General features: G+C 38.5%; 1 protein-coding gene across 1 annotated transcript in view; it reads left to right on the top strand.

Moving 5' to 3' along the window:
- COL3A1 (collagen type III alpha 1 chain) overlaps window positions 1-17,419 on the top strand; it is a 40,077-nt gene extending 22,658 nt beyond the window's left edge. The window contains exons 22-51 of the mRNA XM_047084046.1: window positions 327-425; window positions 737-790; window positions 949-1,047; window positions 1,433-1,486; window positions 1,595-1,648; window positions 1,980-2,033; window positions 2,811-2,864; window positions 3,195-3,239; window positions 3,828-3,926; window positions 4,014-4,121; window positions 4,381-4,434; window positions 6,161-6,214; window positions 6,301-6,354; window positions 7,051-7,104; window positions 7,680-7,787; window positions 8,224-8,277; window positions 8,504-8,557; window positions 8,733-8,894; window positions 9,013-9,120; window positions 10,044-10,151; window positions 11,299-11,352; window positions 11,448-11,555; window positions 11,990-12,043; window positions 12,425-12,532; window positions 12,832-12,885; window positions 12,982-13,089; window positions 13,952-14,249; window positions 15,326-15,513; window positions 16,003-16,245; window positions 16,997-17,419. Of these exons, the coding sequence (XP_046940002.1) occupies window positions 327-425; window positions 737-790; window positions 949-1,047; window positions 1,433-1,486; window positions 1,595-1,648; window positions 1,980-2,033; window positions 2,811-2,864; window positions 3,195-3,239; window positions 3,828-3,926; window positions 4,014-4,121; window positions 4,381-4,434; window positions 6,161-6,214; window positions 6,301-6,354; window positions 7,051-7,104; window positions 7,680-7,787; window positions 8,224-8,277; window positions 8,504-8,557; window positions 8,733-8,894; window positions 9,013-9,120; window positions 10,044-10,151; window positions 11,299-11,352; window positions 11,448-11,555; window positions 11,990-12,043; window positions 12,425-12,532; window positions 12,832-12,885; window positions 12,982-13,089; window positions 13,952-14,249; window positions 15,326-15,513; window positions 16,003-16,245; window positions 16,997-17,143 (2,892 nt within the window). The 3' untranslated portion in view covers window positions 17,144-17,419. The remainder of the gene's footprint in view (window positions 1-326; window positions 426-736; window positions 791-948; window positions 1,048-1,432; window positions 1,487-1,594; window positions 1,649-1,979; window positions 2,034-2,810; window positions 2,865-3,194; window positions 3,240-3,827; window positions 3,927-4,013; window positions 4,122-4,380; window positions 4,435-6,160; window positions 6,215-6,300; window positions 6,355-7,050; window positions 7,105-7,679; window positions 7,788-8,223; window positions 8,278-8,503; window positions 8,558-8,732; window positions 8,895-9,012; window positions 9,121-10,043; window positions 10,152-11,298; window positions 11,353-11,447; window positions 11,556-11,989; window positions 12,044-12,424; window positions 12,533-12,831; window positions 12,886-12,981; window positions 13,090-13,951; window positions 14,250-15,325; window positions 15,514-16,002; window positions 16,246-16,996) is intronic.
- The last annotated feature ends 2,199 nt before the right edge of the window (window positions 17,420-19,618 follow it).

Here is a 19,618-nt window from a genome sequence, read left to right as displayed (position 1 = left end):
GCCTGAAAGTTCTTTGAAAACCCTAAAGTGCTATACAAATATGACTTTACAACATCAAAGATATTTGACTTTATATGCACAGAAATATGTCTCTATGCCCACTGAATATTGCTGGCATGTGATGTGCATCAAAGTTGCCTCCAAATATTCCCACTATGATCATCCAAGCTAATAGATAACAGTGATTTTATACAGGGCATGTAAGCAGCATACCAACTCTCTTTAAGAGACAAAAGGAAGTGTTCTAGTTATAACACCTAAATATGGTCAATGTCCAGGTCAATAAAAGTTCTTTTACATATTTGCTGATTTATCTCATCTCTTAGGGCCCCGCTGGGGAGCGTGGTGGTCCAGGCCCTGCAGGGCCCAGAGGAGCTCCTGGAGAACCTGGCCGAGATGGTGTCCCTGGAGGTCCAGGAATAAGGGTACAGAGAAACACTCATTTGATTGACACAGCCATTTAGTAAGAAGAAAGGCAAAGAAAGGATTAAAGGCAAATCAAAGCAAACTGTACTTTTATAGCCTCAAAACAAAGCAAAATACTCTTAAGATAACTTAAGGTTAGAATTGATGGAAGAAAAACGGAAAATAGAACACTTGACTGAGACACTTTATAGGCAGAAAAATGTGTGCGAATAAAAGGCTGCACATGAAATCTCAGAATTTTACAGATGGTTATATATATTTTTTAATTATCCTTTTTAAATCACCTGACTGACTGACTTCTTCAATTTAGGGCATGCCTGGAAGCCCAGGAGGACCAGGCAGTGATGGGAAACCAGGACCTCCCGTATGTACATTTTGACATCTCGTTTTATAAGCCCAGTGAATAATGGAATGCACAGTTTGGCCTAGCCTTGATGTATACTGTATAGCCTTTATATGTATATTGTATATTTTGATGAGATCTTTATCAAACCTCTATTAATGTAATTTTTTTCTCATTAGGGAAGTCAAGGAGAAAGTGGCCGACCAGGTCCTCCAGGCCCATCTGGTCCCCGAGGTCAGCCTGGCGTCATGGGTTTCCCTGGTCCTAAAGGAAATGATGTGAGTTCCTTCCTTTATTTCTTCAATAAATATTTGACAGAAGGCTTTTACTTTCCATATGGGAGTGTGGAGATGGCCAAAATGTGATCTTCACTTCAAAGCACAGAAGAATATATGAAAATCAAAATACCATGTGAGACAGGGAGCTTTGTGGGGTTTTCTTTCTTTCTTTCTTTCTTTCTTTCTTTCATCTTTCTTTCTTTCTTTTGGGGGGGAGGGGGTTCTGGGGGAAGAGTGGCAAATTTATGGAAATCAAGTTCTGGAAAGTTGTTTTTGGTTATGGATGTGTGTATGTGTGTGTGGAAGAGGCAGATCAAAAATAAAAGGGAACAAGACAATGAATGATTTCTTTTTGAGAATTATTAACACCTGGCCACTTCTTTAGGGTGCACCAGGCAAGAATGGAGAACGAGGTGGTCCTGGAGGTCCTGGCCCTCAGGTATGTAGCTTTCATTAACTTCTTTCCAACTTTCTATCGATGCATTCATCTCCAACCTATGAGTTCTATTATCTCTGTGACCTCTTCCCTAACTGCTTGATTTTTTAGGGTCCTGCTGGGAAAAATGGTGAAACTGGACCTCAGGGCCCCCCAGGACCTACCGTAAGTTCACTCGCAGAAGGTGAAGGAAGTGCGTGGGAGTGGGGCGGGAAAAAGACCGCGGGAATTGTATAATCTTTGACACTAACTACATCACTCTAGTTCACCAGAGCAGTTATGAAGTTTGGTTACTTAGCTAGCTGAATGCTGAGGGACTAGAAGTAAAGATTAGATTACATGTCTCCTTTGCATCAGTTCCGCAGAGCAGACTCTGGCCTGCTTCCCTCCATTAAGTTTTAAATTAAGTAACGAGCCTGTTGAAAGGAAAACTGTGTCCGCTAAATATAAAAGGGTATTTTGTAATAGAACTTCTCATTATATCTTTCTACATTAGGGGCCAGCTGGTGACAAAGGAGATGTAGGACCCCCTGGTCCACAAGGATTACAAGTAAGAACTTGTTATTTAAATATCACTTGGCTCCTGCTTTAACCAGACAATTCAGTACTTTCCCTTGAGAGCTATATCTTTGTTCAGCTAATTGAGTTATTTTTTTGTGACACTACTAGATTGTAATACATCTGAAGATGTGTGGGTCTGTTTTCCACCTTGAAATAAAATGACAGCCAATGTTAATAGACAGGCAAAACTTCCATGTCTATTCCAGAATTATTTTTTTTAATTAAGAATGCATAATTCTTTTTTTAAATATTTTTTTAATGTTTACTTATTTTTGAGAGATAGAGAGAGACAGAGTGTGACGGGAGAGGGGCAGAGAGAGAGGGAGACACAGAATCTGAAGCAGGCTCCAGGCTCTGAGCTGTCAGCACAGACCCCAACGTGGGGCTTAAACTCATGAACTGTGAGATCATGACCTGAGCCAAAGTCAGATGCTTAACCGACTGAGCCACCCAGGTGCCCCTAAGTATGCATAATCCTTTATGCTTATACTTAATTTTATCATAATGTAAGTTCACATAGCTAAATCCATTTCACCATACTCATTAATTCATTTTTATATGCAGGGAAAAATTAGAGGGGGATAAACATAAGTTTGGAAGATATGATTGTCACATCTCTGCCATTGAATTTTGAGAGCCACAAATATCCTAGTCTTAAAAAGATTGCTAAAACCATTTTGAATACCTTGCAGAAGCATACATATGAGAAGCTTTTCTGTAAGCAGTGTTTGAAGTGATTACACAATACAAATATGATCCCTTGTAGGGCTTACCAGGAACCAGTGGACCTCCAGGAGAAAATGGAAAACCTGGAGAACCAGTAAGTTGCATGCCTTTTTTTCAAAACTCAGAAACCAAAAGAATAAATCATAATCATTTATCAGTTATTAACTTTTGCATTTTCTCATGCCACGGTTTCTGAGTTTTAACATTAAGCTTTTAAATATTCATTAACAAAACAAACAAAAATTACTTAATCATAGCTATCACATGGAAAGTTTCAATTTTACCATAAAATAAAAGAAAGACTACATAGCTCAAGATTTAACAAATTGTATAAAATGCAAACAAATCAAATGCGTACTTTACTTTTACATTCATGTAACATGCATTCTGATATAGGCCTAATCATATAATGCCAATCTTCTAGGGTCCAAAGGGTGAAGCTGGTTCACCTGGAACTCCAGGAGGCAAGGTAAATATCTCTATTTACTTTCTAATTTCGTCAGCCTGTTATAGAGCAATTGATTAGTGATTCATTTTTAGTATATCAAGGGAAATGGTCTTTTTTTTTTTTTAGAAGCACAACATTGCAAATATCTGGTGAATACATTCTGGGTAACTCAAGACATTTCTAGTATATTAGATTTGCTTCATCTGGAAAATCAAATTTTCTGACATGAATAAATGCTACAGAAGCAACTAAGGGCCTGAAGTGGCAAAAGAAAAATCTTTCCAGTGCATTGATTCTGCAGAGGAAAACCGTTTTGGTAGAAAAACTTTATTAAATATTCGCCCTTGTGAATAAAATAATAAGAACATTTTCAGAGCAAGCTCATCAGATCAGGAATCAAAGTTACCTCGTTGACACAGACTCTTTTTTGGTTTCCATTTCTCATTCAGTTGATCAAATGTCTTTTTGTAACTATAAAAATTTCCATATTGTTCAAAAATATACAGTAAGAAGCGAGAGGTGTGCATCAGAATAATACAATTCAGGGTGGTTTGGTTTGGTTTTTAGCATTGGGCTTTCTAACAGAGCTATTCCATTTTCCTCCCACAGGGTGATTCCGGTGCCCCCGGTGAACGTGGGCCCCCTGGAGCCTTGGGGCCCGCTGGACCGAGAGGTGGAGCTGGCCCCCCTGGTCCCGAAGGAGGAAAGGTAACTCTACATCGTTCATTTTACCTAGATTTCACAAAATGCACTCGATCTCCTTCTTCTGGTTTACTATTTCTCCCTTAATTTCAGGGGCCTGCTGGTCCCCCTGGGCCACCTGGCGCTGCTGGGACTCCTGGTCTGCAAGGGATGCCTGGAGAAAGAGGAGGTCCTGGAGGCCCTGGTCCCAAGGGTGACAAGGTACCGACATATCTGCTGTTAATTATGTCATGAAACAGACTTCATAGTTTGAAGGAAAGAAACATTGTTGTAAAGTAACCTCTTTTCAAAACTAATGTTACCGTTTTAATAGTAAATGAAAATTGAGATGTATTGCCAGGACAACTATTAATCGGAACACCTACTATACATCACAGCAGACCTTAAGGGTTGCTCTTCTTCTTGACAGATTTTCATTGAGGATGCTTCTAATGGGATGACATTGGCTTTTATTTGACAGGGTGAACCAGGCAGTTCAGGTACTGATGGTGCTCCAGGGAAAGATGGTCCAAGGGTGAGTATTCGCACTGGCGAAAAATAAGACTTACCCGTATGTGACAAGGAATAGTTCCTCTCCTCAACCTATATTTGCTCTAAGAACTCATCATGATAACTTATACCATGTTTTGCCATTTTCTGGCCATTAGGAAGGCCCAAATGACTTGACTGTTAAAATTCCTGTTTTATATCTACCATTAGCTGATAGTTCAATAGTGACCTGAGAATAGAAAAATCTCAAAATTGTGATAAAGGTTACTTACAAACTAAAGTCATAGTGACTCACTAAAATCCAAGATAATCAATACTGCTCATGATTTTATGAAAATTATAATTCTGTGGTATAGTCATACCATGGAATACTACTTAGCAATAAAAAGGAATGAACTAGTCATCCATGCAACAACTTATACAGACCTCAAGGACACCATGGTGAGTGAAAAAAAGTCAACCTCAAATGGATACACGCTGTGTGATTCCATCCATGTAACACTAATGAAATAACATAATTAGTGATTGCCAGCAGTTAAGAATAGGGGAGAGGAAGATGGGTGTGACTAAAAGAAGTGATGTGAGGGAGTTTTGCAGTGATGGTACGTTTGAGTATCTTGATTATGGTGGTAGTCGTATAAGGCTGCACTTCATAAAGTTGTGTAGAGCTTAGGCACACCCACCCTCACAAGTGAGTGCATATAAAACTGCTGAAACCTGGGGGCGCCTGGGTGGCTCAGCCGGTTGAGCGTCCGACTTCAGCTCAGGTCATGATCTCACCACTTGTGGGTTCGAGCCCTGCGTCAGACTCTGTGCTGACAGCTCAGAGCCTGGAGCCTGCTTCAGATTCTGTGTCCTGCTCTCTCTCTGCCCCTCCCTCGCTCATGATCTGTCTCTCTCTCTCTCACACAAATAAATAAAACATTAAAAAAAAAAACTGCTGAAACCTGAATAAGCTCTATAGATCATACCAACATCAGTTTCTTGGTTTTGATATTGTATGATGATTGTGTAAGATGTTAACATTGAGGGATGCTGGGAGACAAGTGCACAGGATTTTTCTGTAAATTCTTTTGCAACCTCCCAGGAATCTATAACTACTTCAAAATGGGGGTTAAAAACAAACAAAATGAAAAAAAGTTACCATCAATATATTCACATTAGCAAACACATTGTAGAAGACTGCAGCAAATAAGCACGATAATTAAGTCATTACATAGATTTACTATAGTTGCCTTAAAGAAGTTCATAAAAATTTCACTTTTAATAGACTTGGGTAAACCATCATCCAATTAAGAAAAAAACTAGTGTCTCATTTATGTAACATGAGTAAAACTTCAATATTTGAAAATGTCAATCTGAAAACTTTAATATGTGTATTGATACTCTGAGTAGTTAAATTAAACATTTTGGATTATCAAGCAGTTGTATAAGGCAATGTACCTTAATTTTAAAAAGAGATTACTGTAAGATCTTACAGCACATCATTTATCTTCTGCAGTGGAAAGAAAAATGAATCAATAAATGGTCACTGAATCTTACAGTCTTTTAGAGGCATCTCCAGAGAATCTTATATTTATTAAGGTCTGCAGTATTTACACTCCAAGTGAAGCATATCATTGGAGTCATAAAAAAAGTCCTACTATCTAGTTCGGTAGATGAATGTTATGTCTATATTCTCTCTGTTTGATTAACAGGAAAAAAGATGCTTTTCATCTTTAAAATTAAAAATGCATTTCTATTTTCTCCAGGGTCCTACTGGTCCCATTGGTCCTCCTGGCCCAGCTGGCCAGCCTGGAGATAAGGTAACACTTAATACTTCCTAGAAACAAAAAGAAAATATCCTCGGCTTTTTGGATGCAAGGCAATCCTTTTTCCCTCTTGTTTCCAGGGTGAAGGTGGTGCCCCTGGGCTTCCGGGTATAGCTGGTCCTCGTGGTGGCCCCGTAAGTGTTAAAGGCATCTTCGGTGTGCTTGTTAACCCCATACGGGCAGGCGGCTGTGCGGGCTTGCTTCTTTGGCAATTCTGCCCGGGCCGCTGAATCTCAACGGCGGGATACCGTTTTCTTAGGAATCATACGACGTGCCAAGGAAGGCCAAAGTCCTTAAATCTAAAATTCACAAGAGACAGTTTTAAATCACACTTTCTCTCCGAAATAATCCTGGAAAAAATATAAAAAACTCACAAGTAATATAACGTTTGTAAATAAGTATTTCTCAAGCCTACGGGATTGTTGCCTGAGGCACCTTCTAGATCTAAAATTCTCTACCTTCACAGTTTGCAACTCAGGACAGATATATACTAAATGGTTTTAAGTGATTAATCGATTTATCAATTAACTCTTTTACTACATTTTTAAATACTTCCATTGTTTAGAAGTTCTGTGATTGCACTTCAAAATTCTCAAATTACTTTTCTTGCAAATAGTAGAACAATCAGAGGCAGAAAGAATCCAAGGTTTTGGTGTTGTCCACTCCTAATGTTGTTGAGAAATGGAAAAGTCTTCACAAGTTAAACCATGTCAGCTAGCTTGGCATACTTCCTGCTTGAAGGAAAGAAAAGATGATACAGAGGGTGATATAGCATTGTCCCTTTGGAAAGATGTCTTCACTGTGACCAATGAGAATATTTTTCACTTCAGGGTGAGAGAGGTGAACATGGGCCTCCAGGACCTGCTGGCTTCCCTGGTGCTCCTGTAAGTATGAACACATATGAGTCACACAGCCCAGAATCACTCTCTTGCTGGAAAACACACGTTTGAATCTGGATTCTAGTCAAGCCTCAGCTGGTCCTTCCCTATAGCGTTATTTTGCCCACCCCTTTTTGTTTTTTACTTCATTCATACTCTTTAAAAGATGGAGATAAAAATACCTTCCCTGCCTTTATGCCTCATCAAGGTGGCTCCCAAGATACCCTAGATTTTAAAACACTCTGAAAATTTTTAAAGTTATTCTATTATAAAATGATACTAATTAAAATTCGCTCTAAACCTTATCTTTCTCAAATGAATTTAGGGGTGCTTATTTATAAAGCATAATCGTTGGAAAGACTTTCTCCCTTAGGACAAATAACATACATCTTAACATTTTCTTGATACTTTTATCATGGAAGTATTTTGATCGGCTTTGTTTTGCCATGTCTTCAAAAAACCTTCTCTTCCAATTCTATTTCACCATCTCTTCCAATTCTATTTTCTGAAGAAAGAGTATGATAGGCCAAGTGTATTGTGAAGGGTGTCAGCTCACAAGTGCTTGTCATTTCTGAATGCAGGGACAGAATGGTGAGCCCGGTGCTAAAGGAGAAAGAGGTGCTCCTGGTGAGAAAGGTGAAGGAGGCCCCCCTGGAGTCGCAGGGCCCCCCGGAGGTTCTGGGCCCGCTGTGAGTATTCTCCTTCAGTGAGCTTTTGAATAGAAAGCCCTCGGGTTCCTGGATAGTCTAATACTTCGTACTGAAGGAGATTCTCATGGTGACAAGCTTAGAGTCTTCCTTGGAATATAGTTCGGAGTTTGAAGCTTGGCTCCAACAGCCTCAATCAAGTTGCTTTAACCACCTCGTGGTTACTGTCTTGTTGATTTGCGTTTGTTTGTTCATTTGTAGGTCTGCTGTAGCTTTTTTCCACAGTTTTATTTAGATATAATTGACAAATAGCAGTGTGCCAGTTTAAGGTGTACCACACAATGATTTGATACGGGTTCACGCTGCAAAATGATTATCATTATAAGTAGAGTTAGTGTTTTTCAAAGACCTAATGCTTCTGTGAAATTTTGATTTTGGTGCTATTCTGATCAACCATGTCTACCTCTATTCTATATAGGGTCCCCCTGGTCCCCAGGGTGTCAAAGGTGAACGTGGCAGTCCTGGTGGTCCCGTAAGTATTGATTCTCTTAAACTGGCATTCTCTAAACTCTTATTGAAAAGCAAGAATTAATATCAATCTGTATAAAAACTGCATTGAAAGCACTAGATCCCTGTAGAGGGTGTAAAAACTATAATGCAGAACCTAGCACGTTTCTCACACTTGATATTTGTTTTTAGCAGTTTGTTAGTCATTCTCCTTAACTTCTGAAATTCACAAACATATTCTCATTTCCCAGGGTGCTGCTGGCTTCCCCGGTGGTCGTGGTCCTCCTGGTCCTCCTGGTAATAATGTAAGTATTTTTTAAAATATTTTTTCTTTATTTCATGAAGAACATTCATATATGCCCAGAATGAGAAACCTACCCTTTGCAACTTTTCTGTATTAAGTCCCATATAAAATGTGAGAGGGAAGACAAATCCACTTTTTCATTAGAAAATACTCAAGTTTCAAAATTTTCTTTGTAGGGGAACCCAGGCCCCCCAGGCTCCAGTGGTGCTCCAGGCAAGGATGGGCCCCCTGGTCCACCTGGTAGCAGTGGTGCTCCTGGAAGCCCTGGAGTGTCTGGACCCAAAGGTGATGCTGGCCAGCCTGGTGAGAAGGGATCTCCCGGCGCCCAGGGCCCCCCGGTGAGTGGTTTAACGAAATACTTTCTTGATTGAAAATACTGTTTTCTTTGTAATGACGAATTCAGTAGAGGAAAACATAGTCACACAAAGAACTAAGGCTTTATTATTTGCTCAACAGGGAGCTCCAGGCCCACTTGGCATTGCCGGGATTACGGGAGCGAGGGGTCTTGCAGGACCACCAGGCATACCAGGTCCCAGGGGAAGCCCAGGCCCGCAGGGCGTCAAGGTGAGTGTGGCCATCTCTCACGCGACTCTGGTTTCCTTTGGTAGCCTTTGGAGAACGCTTAACCATAATAAGTATGTAATGAGCAAATTTTCCTCTCATAGAAACAAATTCTTGATCTTTTCATATTATTAAAAGGCTGCAGAACACAAAAACAACACACATCATAGGGCAGCCTTGAACGTAAACACAAATAAGTTGATATCACAGAAAATATCTTGCCATCTTAAATACTTCTATCAGATTTGTGAGCATTCTTTCATTTGCTGACTGTCAGTTTTGAAGAGGGAAATAGTTTATAGATCTATGAAAGCCTTTAATTAATACCATTTTTCCATCAACTCAATTTATTTTGCACTCCTAGTGCTTAGCATCTTAAATACCCATTTAAAAATGGGGTAATATAATTCAGTATTATTAGGGCTCACATTTTGACACTTTGAATGCCTCTTTAAGTAAAATGTCATATAATATTGTAATGAAGTTCAGATATAACATTTAAGTGGATTCAATTTATAAGAACATATCTGATAAATGTATATTCTTTAGATAGAGCAAATGTCCAAAATACCCTAATTCGAATGGTTGTTATAAACCTATAATTTCATGATGGTTAATCATTATTTTTTTCTTACAATGGTTATGTCTATTTATACATCTCATATTGGGATGTATTCTGAATAATATAACCATGTAATTACTTAGCTGTTTGGTATCCAGAGTCACTGCGCAATGTGGAAAATGCAGGAAACTTGCTTCCCCACGGCTTTTCCTCAATGGTGGGGATAGTTTTAGGAAAAAAATCAATAGAATTTTAATAAAACAAAGTTTTTCCTTGAAAAATAAGGACATCTCATAACATTATATTGATCGATTGCTTAAGATAAAATAAGAAAACAAAATGTCTTTGATTTCTTTGTGCACAGGGTGAAAGTGGGAAACCAGGGTCTCCTGGGCACAATGGAGAACGTGGTGCTCCTGGACCCCAAGGTCTTCCTGGTCTGGCTGGTGCAGCTGGTGAACCTGGAAGGGATGTAAGTGCTAACTCTTAGTAAATATCCAATTATCCAGATAGTATTTGGCAATCTATTTAAGCAAGGGTCGAATTGTGCCTTAATGTCTAAGAGTGTAAATATTGCCAAATTCCAGAGTTCTCCTTTCCTTAATAACAATATAACCTTTCTATTACAGTTTAGAATAATCTTAAATGCTCCTGTTCATTAATATTTACCTGATGAATGATCATTAATGTAGAAGCATATGAATGCTAGCCAAATAAAGAAACAAGTTGAGGATGGGGAGACCCCAATTTACAGCATCCCTCCTGTGTGAAAACGTGCTGCGTGTTATCCGTGATTAAGGTTCTTCTTAAATTGTAGATTTCCATTATCAGCTTAAATTACTATTTCTCAAGCTTTTTAAAAGCAATTTATTTATTTTGAGAGAAAGAGAGAGAGAGAGTGAGAGAATGTGAGGAGGGACAGAGAGAGAAAGTGAGAGAGAATCCCAAGCAAGCTCTGCACTTGTCAGCGCAGAGCCTGATGCAGGGCTTGAACTCACAAACCATGGGATCATGACCTGAGCTACAATCAAAAGTCAGATATTTAACCGACTGAGCCACACAGGTACATCAGCTTCTCAAGCTTTCTCTATTATCTCTTTCCTAGGGATCCCTTTTAGACATTTTTTTCCCTAATCACTTCTCCCCTTCTCATCTGTGAAATTTTAGTGACATAGGTATACTGCTTATCTATTTACACATTGTGACCCTTTGAAGCATCATAGCCATTGGAATATCTAAGATTTTTCAGTCCTAAGCAAGAACCAGGTTTAAAACAAATTTTTTTTACTGTTTATTCAGTCTTGAGAGACACAGAGAGAAAGAGGGTGAGCGGGGGAGTGGCAGAGAGAGAGGGAGACACAGAATCCGAAGCAGGGTCCAGGCTCTGAGCTGTCAGCACAGAGCTCAGTGTGGGGATGAACTCATGGACCTTGAGATCATGACCTGAGTCTAAGTGGACCACTTAACCGACTGAGCCACCCAAGCACCCTGCTGGGAACTAGTTTTTATGCTCTTTGGATGCTGTTGCTACCATTGAGAATACATGGCTTGGATAGTATTTGAATGGTTCCAAAGAGTTTGATTTCTTTTCTCCTTTTTTTGTTTTTTTTTTAAATCAGGGAAACCCAGGATCAGATGGTCTGCCAGGCCGAGATGGAGCTCCTGGTGGCAAGGTATAATAAACCCATAACCCAGGTAATCCAAGTTTGTGTACTTAAAGCAATAACTACTGATCATATTTATTTGGGGTCTGTCAATTTGTCCTCAGGGTGACCGTGGAGAAAACGGCTCTCCTGGTCCTCCTGGTGCTCCTGGTCATCCAGGCCCACCTGGCCCCGTCGGTCCGGCTGGAAAGAATGGTGACAGAGGAGAAACCGTGAGTTCTAATGAGCACTCTCTTTCTTTGCTTACCTCCTTTCCTCCAGATCTGCCAACCAAACGACCTACTATCATTCATTTCAGTTTTTATCCTAGTTGTTCCTTAGGTAACTGTGGTAATAAAGGTGTCTGATAAGTTTCTGGCAGTAGTCAATGAGGAATTCATTAGTAAATTCAAAGCAGCTTTAATCACACCAATTGTATATTCACTGGGTGAATGCAAGGCTGAATTAACAAGCCTTTCTTGGATTTCCTGTTTGGAGCCCTTGGTAAAGATATACATAGGGAAAGCTCTTTGAAGGAGAAAATGGCACTAACTTTCAATGCTAGTGTGCATACTATTCTTCCATCACTGTGAAACTATTCACTTTTAAAGGAAACAAACCTATATCAATTAATAAACAATTCCCTGTGTGTTTGGTTTTATTTCAGGGCCCTGCTGGTCCTTCTGGGGCTCCAGGTCCTGCTGGCTCCCGAGGTGCTCCTGTGAGTTGTTTTTGTTTTTGTTTTTTAACTCATTCCACGGTATAAAAAGTGTTCTATTTTCCAGCCTGTTCAGAAAAGGAGATGACAAAACACGCCACTATGGGACAGAATTTTAAGTTTCCTTTCATGATACAGAAAGCAGTTCAGGATCTAAAAGTTTCTTGGGGCCAAGGACTTATATATCAGACACTGGAGTTTCATGCCATTATCCATCCAGAAATGAAAGTTACAAGAACAATCTTTATTGTTGCATGTATGCAGTGTCGATGGGATCTGTAGCTAATAGAATGTCATCAAATAGACTTAATTGCTATAAATTCTGTTTTGTTTTACTAATATGTATGTGTGTTTATGACCTTAATTTGAAATGTGTTTGTAAAGGGTCCCCAAGGCCCACGTGGTGACAAAGGTGAAACAGGTGAACGTGGTTCTAATGGCATCAAAGGACATCGAGGATTCCCTGGTAATCCAGGAGCCCCAGGTGCTCCAGTAAGTGCATCCATTTTGTTAGAAAATCCCCTTCGGTGTGTGTTAACTGATGAGATAGGCAAATGGTAGAGACCGAAAGTAGAAAAATGCCCATCTTTAAGAGAAGATGCTAACAGAGAGGTGAGAAAGGGTTCAAGGGCTTATCTGAAATAGTAGTTGGCGTGAGACAGTGGGGAGATTAAGGAAAGAGAAAATCATATTCCACCATGATCCCCATGTTTCTTGATTTGATCGTGAGTGTACAGTTTCATAAATCTTTCAGAAGTCTTCATTTATATCCACCCTTCTCTTCCTTTCAGGGTCCTGCTGGTCACCAAGGTGCAGTTGGTAGTCCAGGACCCGCAGGCCCCAGAGTAAGTGCCACAGAATGATATTGGAAAATCAGTGTCTTTAAAATGTTAGCACTGGAGAAAGATATTCTAGCACTGTGATATCATGACATTTTTTAGGGACCTGTTGGACCCAGTGGGCCCCCCGGCAAAGATGGAACAAGTGGACATCCAGGTCCCATTGGACCCCCGGGGCCTCGAGGTAACAGAGGTGAAAGAGGATCTGAGGTAAGACATCTCTTACGAATATGTGCATTTAATGTGCTGCAATCTTCATATTTTCAGAAACACTTTGCAAGACTTTAAAACTGAGAGAGTGAGTTAAACACAATGTAAGCATCCAGTTTAATTTAGAAAATGAGCAATGGCTTTAAGACATTCTCTACCGCATTAAGACTTTCTCCAGCACACGATAGCCACAAGAGAAAAAACCTTTTTGCAGTTTGATCGGAGAGCAGTTGTATCAGAATAAAGGCAAAAGCCCAAGTAACCAAATGAACTCTGCCAGTGTTGATTTCACACTAGAGATCTCACAATCACGATAATCATAATAATTTGCAAGCGTGTGGTACATCTCACTTCTCAAACAGCTGCCATGACTCCTGTTTTGCTACTGGTACCGTCATTCCTACTGCCTTCCTATCCTACGTCTTTGGCATAAGTGGAATGAAACCCTTATCCCCCCAAGTTAACACACGTGGTAATTGAAACGCAAATAAGTCATCAGCCCAAAGACACAAAGTTAATGACAAATCCGGGGGCAGAATCTAGGTTTCTGGTCATATTTCCTCTGTCATGTCAGAATTAGAGTTGTTTACATCATTTATTCAGAAGGAAACATGATAGAGTAAAATTTGTGCTCTAACTCCACTAATTCGTATACAGGGGAGCACAATAAATTTCATGGCAACAAATTGAATGTATTATAATTCGGTTATCATTTGATTATAAAACAACTCAAATAAATCTTTCTTAAAATAATTTTGATGACATAACATGACTGTTTTTAATGCATTTTATTGGCCTAACAACATGTTCGTTCAGCAAAGACCAAGTACACCTCAATGATGCCTGTTCTTACCCGTCCTAGGGGTCCCCAGGTCACCCAGGACAACCGGGTCCTCCTGGACCTCCTGGTGCCCCTGGTCCATGCTGTGGTGCTGGTGGGGGTGTTGCCTTCGCTGGTATTGGAGGTGAAAAAGCTGGCGGATTTGCCCCATATTATGGAGATGAACCAATGGATTTCAAAATCAACACCGAGGAGATTATGACCTCACTCAAATCAGTCAATGGACAGATAGAGAGCCTCATTAGTCCTGATGGGTCCCGTAAACACCCTGCTCGGAACTGCCGAGACCTGAAGTTCTGCCATCCTGAACTCCAGAGTGGTATGTTGGGGAGTCTTTTGTATTCACGGCAACAGGACTCCAGAGAAAGCTGCTTATATTAGAATTGGGGGAAAAGAAAACTTTCACTGAAAATAGAAAAAATGTTATAGCCAAAACAGTACTTAAAGAATGTTAGTTGAATTGAAACTGCTTGATATTTTAAGAAAATAGAAACTGAAGGTGTACTTTGGCTGTAACATAAATGCCTTCAAAATATTCCAAACGTGGGAAAATTTAAAGACAGTTTTGCAGAAATTTTAATATAAGTCATAGTTTGGTATGTTTCCATATCATTCCAAAGTTATTTGAATGATAAAGCAACATATATCACAGTGTTTTCAGGATAAAATTTATATAACTTGATAACAGACATCATTTGCAATTTAATTTTTGCAGTATTTATTTAATGCAATTAATTTTTAATAAATCTAACTATTAGATTAAATCTAGATTTTTCATATTAAGAAACAATGAAATGAAAAATCTCAGACTTATATAAAATAAAATCAAATATTGTAATATTGTAAGGTTTTGCATATATTGGGTTAATTCTTTCTGAGAGGCAAAGATTATTTCAGGCTTTCAAGTATCTCGGCAATGGAACATTGTCTTTGTTAGGAGTCATTTCTGAAAATTACTTAAAATAGAGACTAACCATCAGTGGGTTAAACCTACTGGCATAGATCTAGATTAGACCAAAAGCTTACATTAGTTAGTAAACCCACATTAAATAGATAATCATCTTAAAAGAGAGGGAGAGAGTTCAATAAATACAAAATACCAATCAAAATGTCTTGGCTTACTATATCATTATTTTTCAATATCAAGATGCTATATTGTACATCAGTGCTTTTTAATTATCATAGCTAACTCTTTACCTCAAGAATTTCAATCTAAAAGTTTCTATATTATATTGTACTATAAAATACAAATACATTAGCAGGTAACATTTTGCATGCCTTACCAGGTAAACAAACAAAATCATTCTGGCCCAAACTTCATTACTGGATTTTATAACCAATTCCCATTCTTGTGTGTGTGTGTGTGTGTGTGTGTGTGTGTGTGTGACTATTCAGGAGAATATTGGATTGATCCTAACCAAGGCTGCAAGTTGGATGCTATTAAAGTATTCTGTAATATGGAAACTGGGGAAACATGCATAAATGCCAGTCCTGTGAATGTTCCACGTAAGAACTGGTGGATAGATTCTGGTGCTGAGAAGAAACATGTTTGGTTTGGAGAAACCATGGATGGTGGTTTTCAGGTAATAAAGGATATTTTTTTTAACTAAATCATTCCTACTTACCTGACTTTTCTGGTTCCATCTACTTGTTTATCACAAAGCTAAGTTAGTTAATAAATAGAAGAGCCCAAATGATTTTATGTATTCAGGTGACTAATTTTATAACTTTTATAACTTCTCTCCCAAAGCTAGGTTAGACTGAATTATTTTTTTATTTTAATTTTATTTTTTTAAAGTTACATCCAAATTAGTTAGCATATAGTGCAACAATGATTTCAGGAGTAGATTCCTTATTCTTGTATGCAACCCCCTTTCTTTCAATTCTTAACACCTTTTTTACTCTAGCGTTATATGTTATACATGCAATAAAACATATTTGTATATAAAATATTCATTCATAAAATATACGAATAACCTACATTATAATGACCATATTATACTGCATGAATCCCTTAGGAAATATGGTTGCAACTAAGATATTCAAGCAGTTTTGTTTGTTACCTTCCACAGTTTAGCTATGGCAATCCTGACCTTCCTGAAGATGTCCTCGATGTCCAGCTGGCATTCCTCCGACTTCTCTCCAGCCGGGCCTCCCAAAACATCACGTATCACTGCAAGAATAGCATTGCATACATGGATCAGGCCAGTGGGAATGTAAAGAAAGCCCTGAGGCTGATGGGTTCAAATGAAGGTGAATTCAAGGCTGAAGGGAATAGCAAATTCACATACACAGTTCTGGAGGATGGTTGCACTGTAAGTAATAACATTTTTATAAGCAAGGGTCACAATGATCTCAGCATTTTTAGTTTAATGATGCTATTTTGAAAAGCAGAAAGGAAAATAATGAGGGTGAACAAAAGATAGCATTTGGTGCAAGTCACATAGAATCTACTGATTCGTTGCAGGGAATGTTCAATACTACACAAAAAAATATATCTTCCCAACCTCCAGGTGAAATCAGTTGAAATGAAAGCAATTGAAATTTAAATCCATAATATAAACTTTATCAGATAATCTGGATGCTTACTATACATTCTGCATAATAGCCCTCATATGGACTCAAATCTAAAATCTCTGCTTTCTTCTCAATTTTCAAGGTTAACCTTAAATCTATTCTTTGTTTTTACCATTTATGACCAAAGGGAGAAAACACTTCTAGAATTACAAATTCCATTATGAGAGACCTATCCACTTCTAGTAAACCTGTCATCTACTTGGTAGCTGTGACCAGACAGAACCAGGCCTCCTGAGAATGCACTGGCCTGTAGCGATCTCTCTGCTGGGTTTTCTTTCAAGTTCTATAAGGCTTTTGATGAACAATATGGTTTATTATCTCGTATGATTATAGCTTTAAAATGGAACAGGTCTCATATGCATGGTAGATAACATGGCAAGTTAGCAATTCCCTTAGAGCAAACTATTTTTTTTAACTTGGTCAGTCAGAGGAAGTGTCTGAGTAATTATAATGTCATAACCACTTACATTGTTTTGCTCTTTTTTACAGAAACACACTGGGGAATGGGGCAAAACAGTCTTCGAATATCGAACACGCAAGGCCGTGAGATTACCTATTGTAGATATTGCACCCTATGATGTTGGTGGTCCTGATCAAGAATTTGGTGTGGACATTGGCCCCGTTTGCTTTTTATAAACCAAACTCTATCTGAAACCCCAGCAAAAAAATTCACACCCCATATGTGTTCCTCTCGTTCTAACCTTGTCAACCAGTACAAGTGACCAACTCGATTCCAGTTATTTATTTCCAAAAGTTTTGGGAAAAGTATAATTTGGCAAAAAAAGGATACTTTTTTTTTTGCTGTTACACCAAATACAGTTCAAATGCTTTTTGTTCTATTTTTTTACCAATTCCAATTTCAAAATGTCTCAATGGTGCTATAATAAATAAACTTCAACACTCTTAAAATAACACTGTGTTACATTCTTTGAATCCTAGCCCATTTGCAGAGCAATGACTAGGCTTACCATTAAAAGATAACCTTTCTTTCTGAAATAGTCAAACATGAAATTAGGAAAGACCTCCCTGTTTCAACTACCTCAACCTGGTCAGAAATACAGATGAATTCTAGAAGTCCTGGAAGACGAGAAAAATTATATAAATCGGCAAAACTTATGAATTTCATTCATTCACTTCCCAAAAAAGTGATAGCATAAGAAAAAAGTATAGCATAAGAATTTAAGGAAATATTTTAAAATCCACATTTGAATCTTGGATACCAACTGCTTTTAAAGGTGCTTTTCTCTTTTCTTGTCATTGCTGAAACGATCAAGATTACTGATATTTGGGAAGGCTTTGAAGACACATATTATGGTGCTAATGTACTTTCACTTTAAAAACTCTAGGTCAGAGTTGTTGCCTTGCCTTCAAAACATAAATGCACACCATCTGTACATGTCTCCTGTCAAAAAGATTTATTGGCGTGTCACTTCAGAGGACTCTCTCCCTTGATCCTGTAAAAGTCAACAACAAGAAACAAATGAGGCTGCTGTTGTCACAGTAACACAGAGAATGTGTTGAAACTTAACTTTGTAAACTTGTATGTGGTTGTTGATCTTTTTTTCTTACAGACACCCATAATAAAATATCATAATAAAACACTCCTGGTTTTTGTCACTTTTCATAGCTACAAGAAATGCATGTGTACACTCATGAACTCTGGAGCATATTGAATTCTTTAAGCATACTTGAAAAAAGGCATATTGAATTCTAACTCTCTAGCTTAATAATGTAACGAGCTCAGGAAAATGAGATAATAATCTCTGTTCAGAAGAGAGATAATGCTCAGTGGGGAATCTCGCAGATTTTTACATCAGATTTTTATATCAGTGAAACTCCTGGGGCATATTGAAAACTGAGGATGTTCTATTTGAGTCATCCTTGGAAATAATAACATTGTAAATTCGACGGTTCCCAAAGTGGGAGTAATCAAGAAGGAAGATGCTGGTAATTTAGCGGAAGAAAGTGGGTCTGGCAAAACAGATGTTAATATTAAGAATAATTGGAGGTTGAGGCTTCTCTACCACATTTTTACTGCGCACTGCCTCATTGCCCTCTTGAGTCAGGTCCTTTTCTACCATCAAATTCTTATTCTTTTAGTTACCATAAGTATAGTCTTGCACATTTGACTTTATAGTTTGAAGTTTGCTTAGTCTATATGATTTATTTATTAAAAAAATTTTTTTTAATGTTTATTCATTTTGAGAGAGAGCAGGGGAGGGACAGAGAAAGAGGGAGACAGAATCCCAAGCAGGTTCTTCACTGTCAATGCAGAGCCAAATATGGGGCTCGAACCCACGAACCGTGCATATATATATATATATATATATTTGTGACAAAGAGACAGAGACCGAGAGAGAGAGACAGAGAGAAAGCTGAGTTTGCATTATGCATTAAAATTAAATGATGTGGAGTTTTAAATTTAGGCATCTTCGAAGCCAGAAATATTGGCTAAGTCTTCTTCACATTGCATCACTCTGGCATTGACTCTCCTCCCTCTTTTGTTTATACGGATTCTTATAATTACACTGGGTGCAACTTTGACAATTTCTGATAATCTCCCCATCTCAGGGTCAGTTGATTAGCAACCTTAATTCCATCTGCAGCCTTATGCCCAAAATAGCATCTAATGTGCAGTGCTATGATGGCTTCACCAGGCTGCTTTTGGGGTATGATTTTGAATACGGCACTGAATGTCAGCGTTCTTTTCATTTCTGTTTATTTATGAGCCTGGCTTCTATAGCTTTCTCTGAATTTCCTTGAACTTTGGACAAAATCTATAAATTACATTTCTACTTAAAACAACCAAGTTGATTTAGGCTGTTTGTAACAAAGAACCCCGACTAGGTCAGCAATTGATAACAGCGGTGATGGTGGAGAACAGAAATTCAGGAAAATGGAAAAACTCTGGGATCAAATGTTTGAGCTGGTTAGGGGTAAATATAGGAAAATCCAATGTGAATGCAGAGATGAGAACTTGGCAGCCTAGGGAGATAAGACTCACATCTGTCATCACCAGGAATAATTTGCACTTTGAAGCTAAGGCTGAAGAGGATGAATGACATCTGCTACACAGCAGGACATTTAAATTTCATGAGAAATTGCAGTCCT

The sequence above is a fragment of the Lynx rufus genome, unplaced genomic scaffold (genome assembly GCF_022079265.1).
Source record: "Lynx rufus isolate CCGP_SWC_20201006 ecotype Redwood Valley unplaced genomic scaffold, mLynRuf1.p SCAF_2, whole genome shotgun sequence".
In the NCBI taxonomy this organism is placed as follows: domain Eukaryota; kingdom Metazoa; phylum Chordata; class Mammalia; order Carnivora; family Felidae; genus Lynx; species Lynx rufus.
This window is presented reverse-complemented; position numbering and strand designations above follow the sequence as displayed.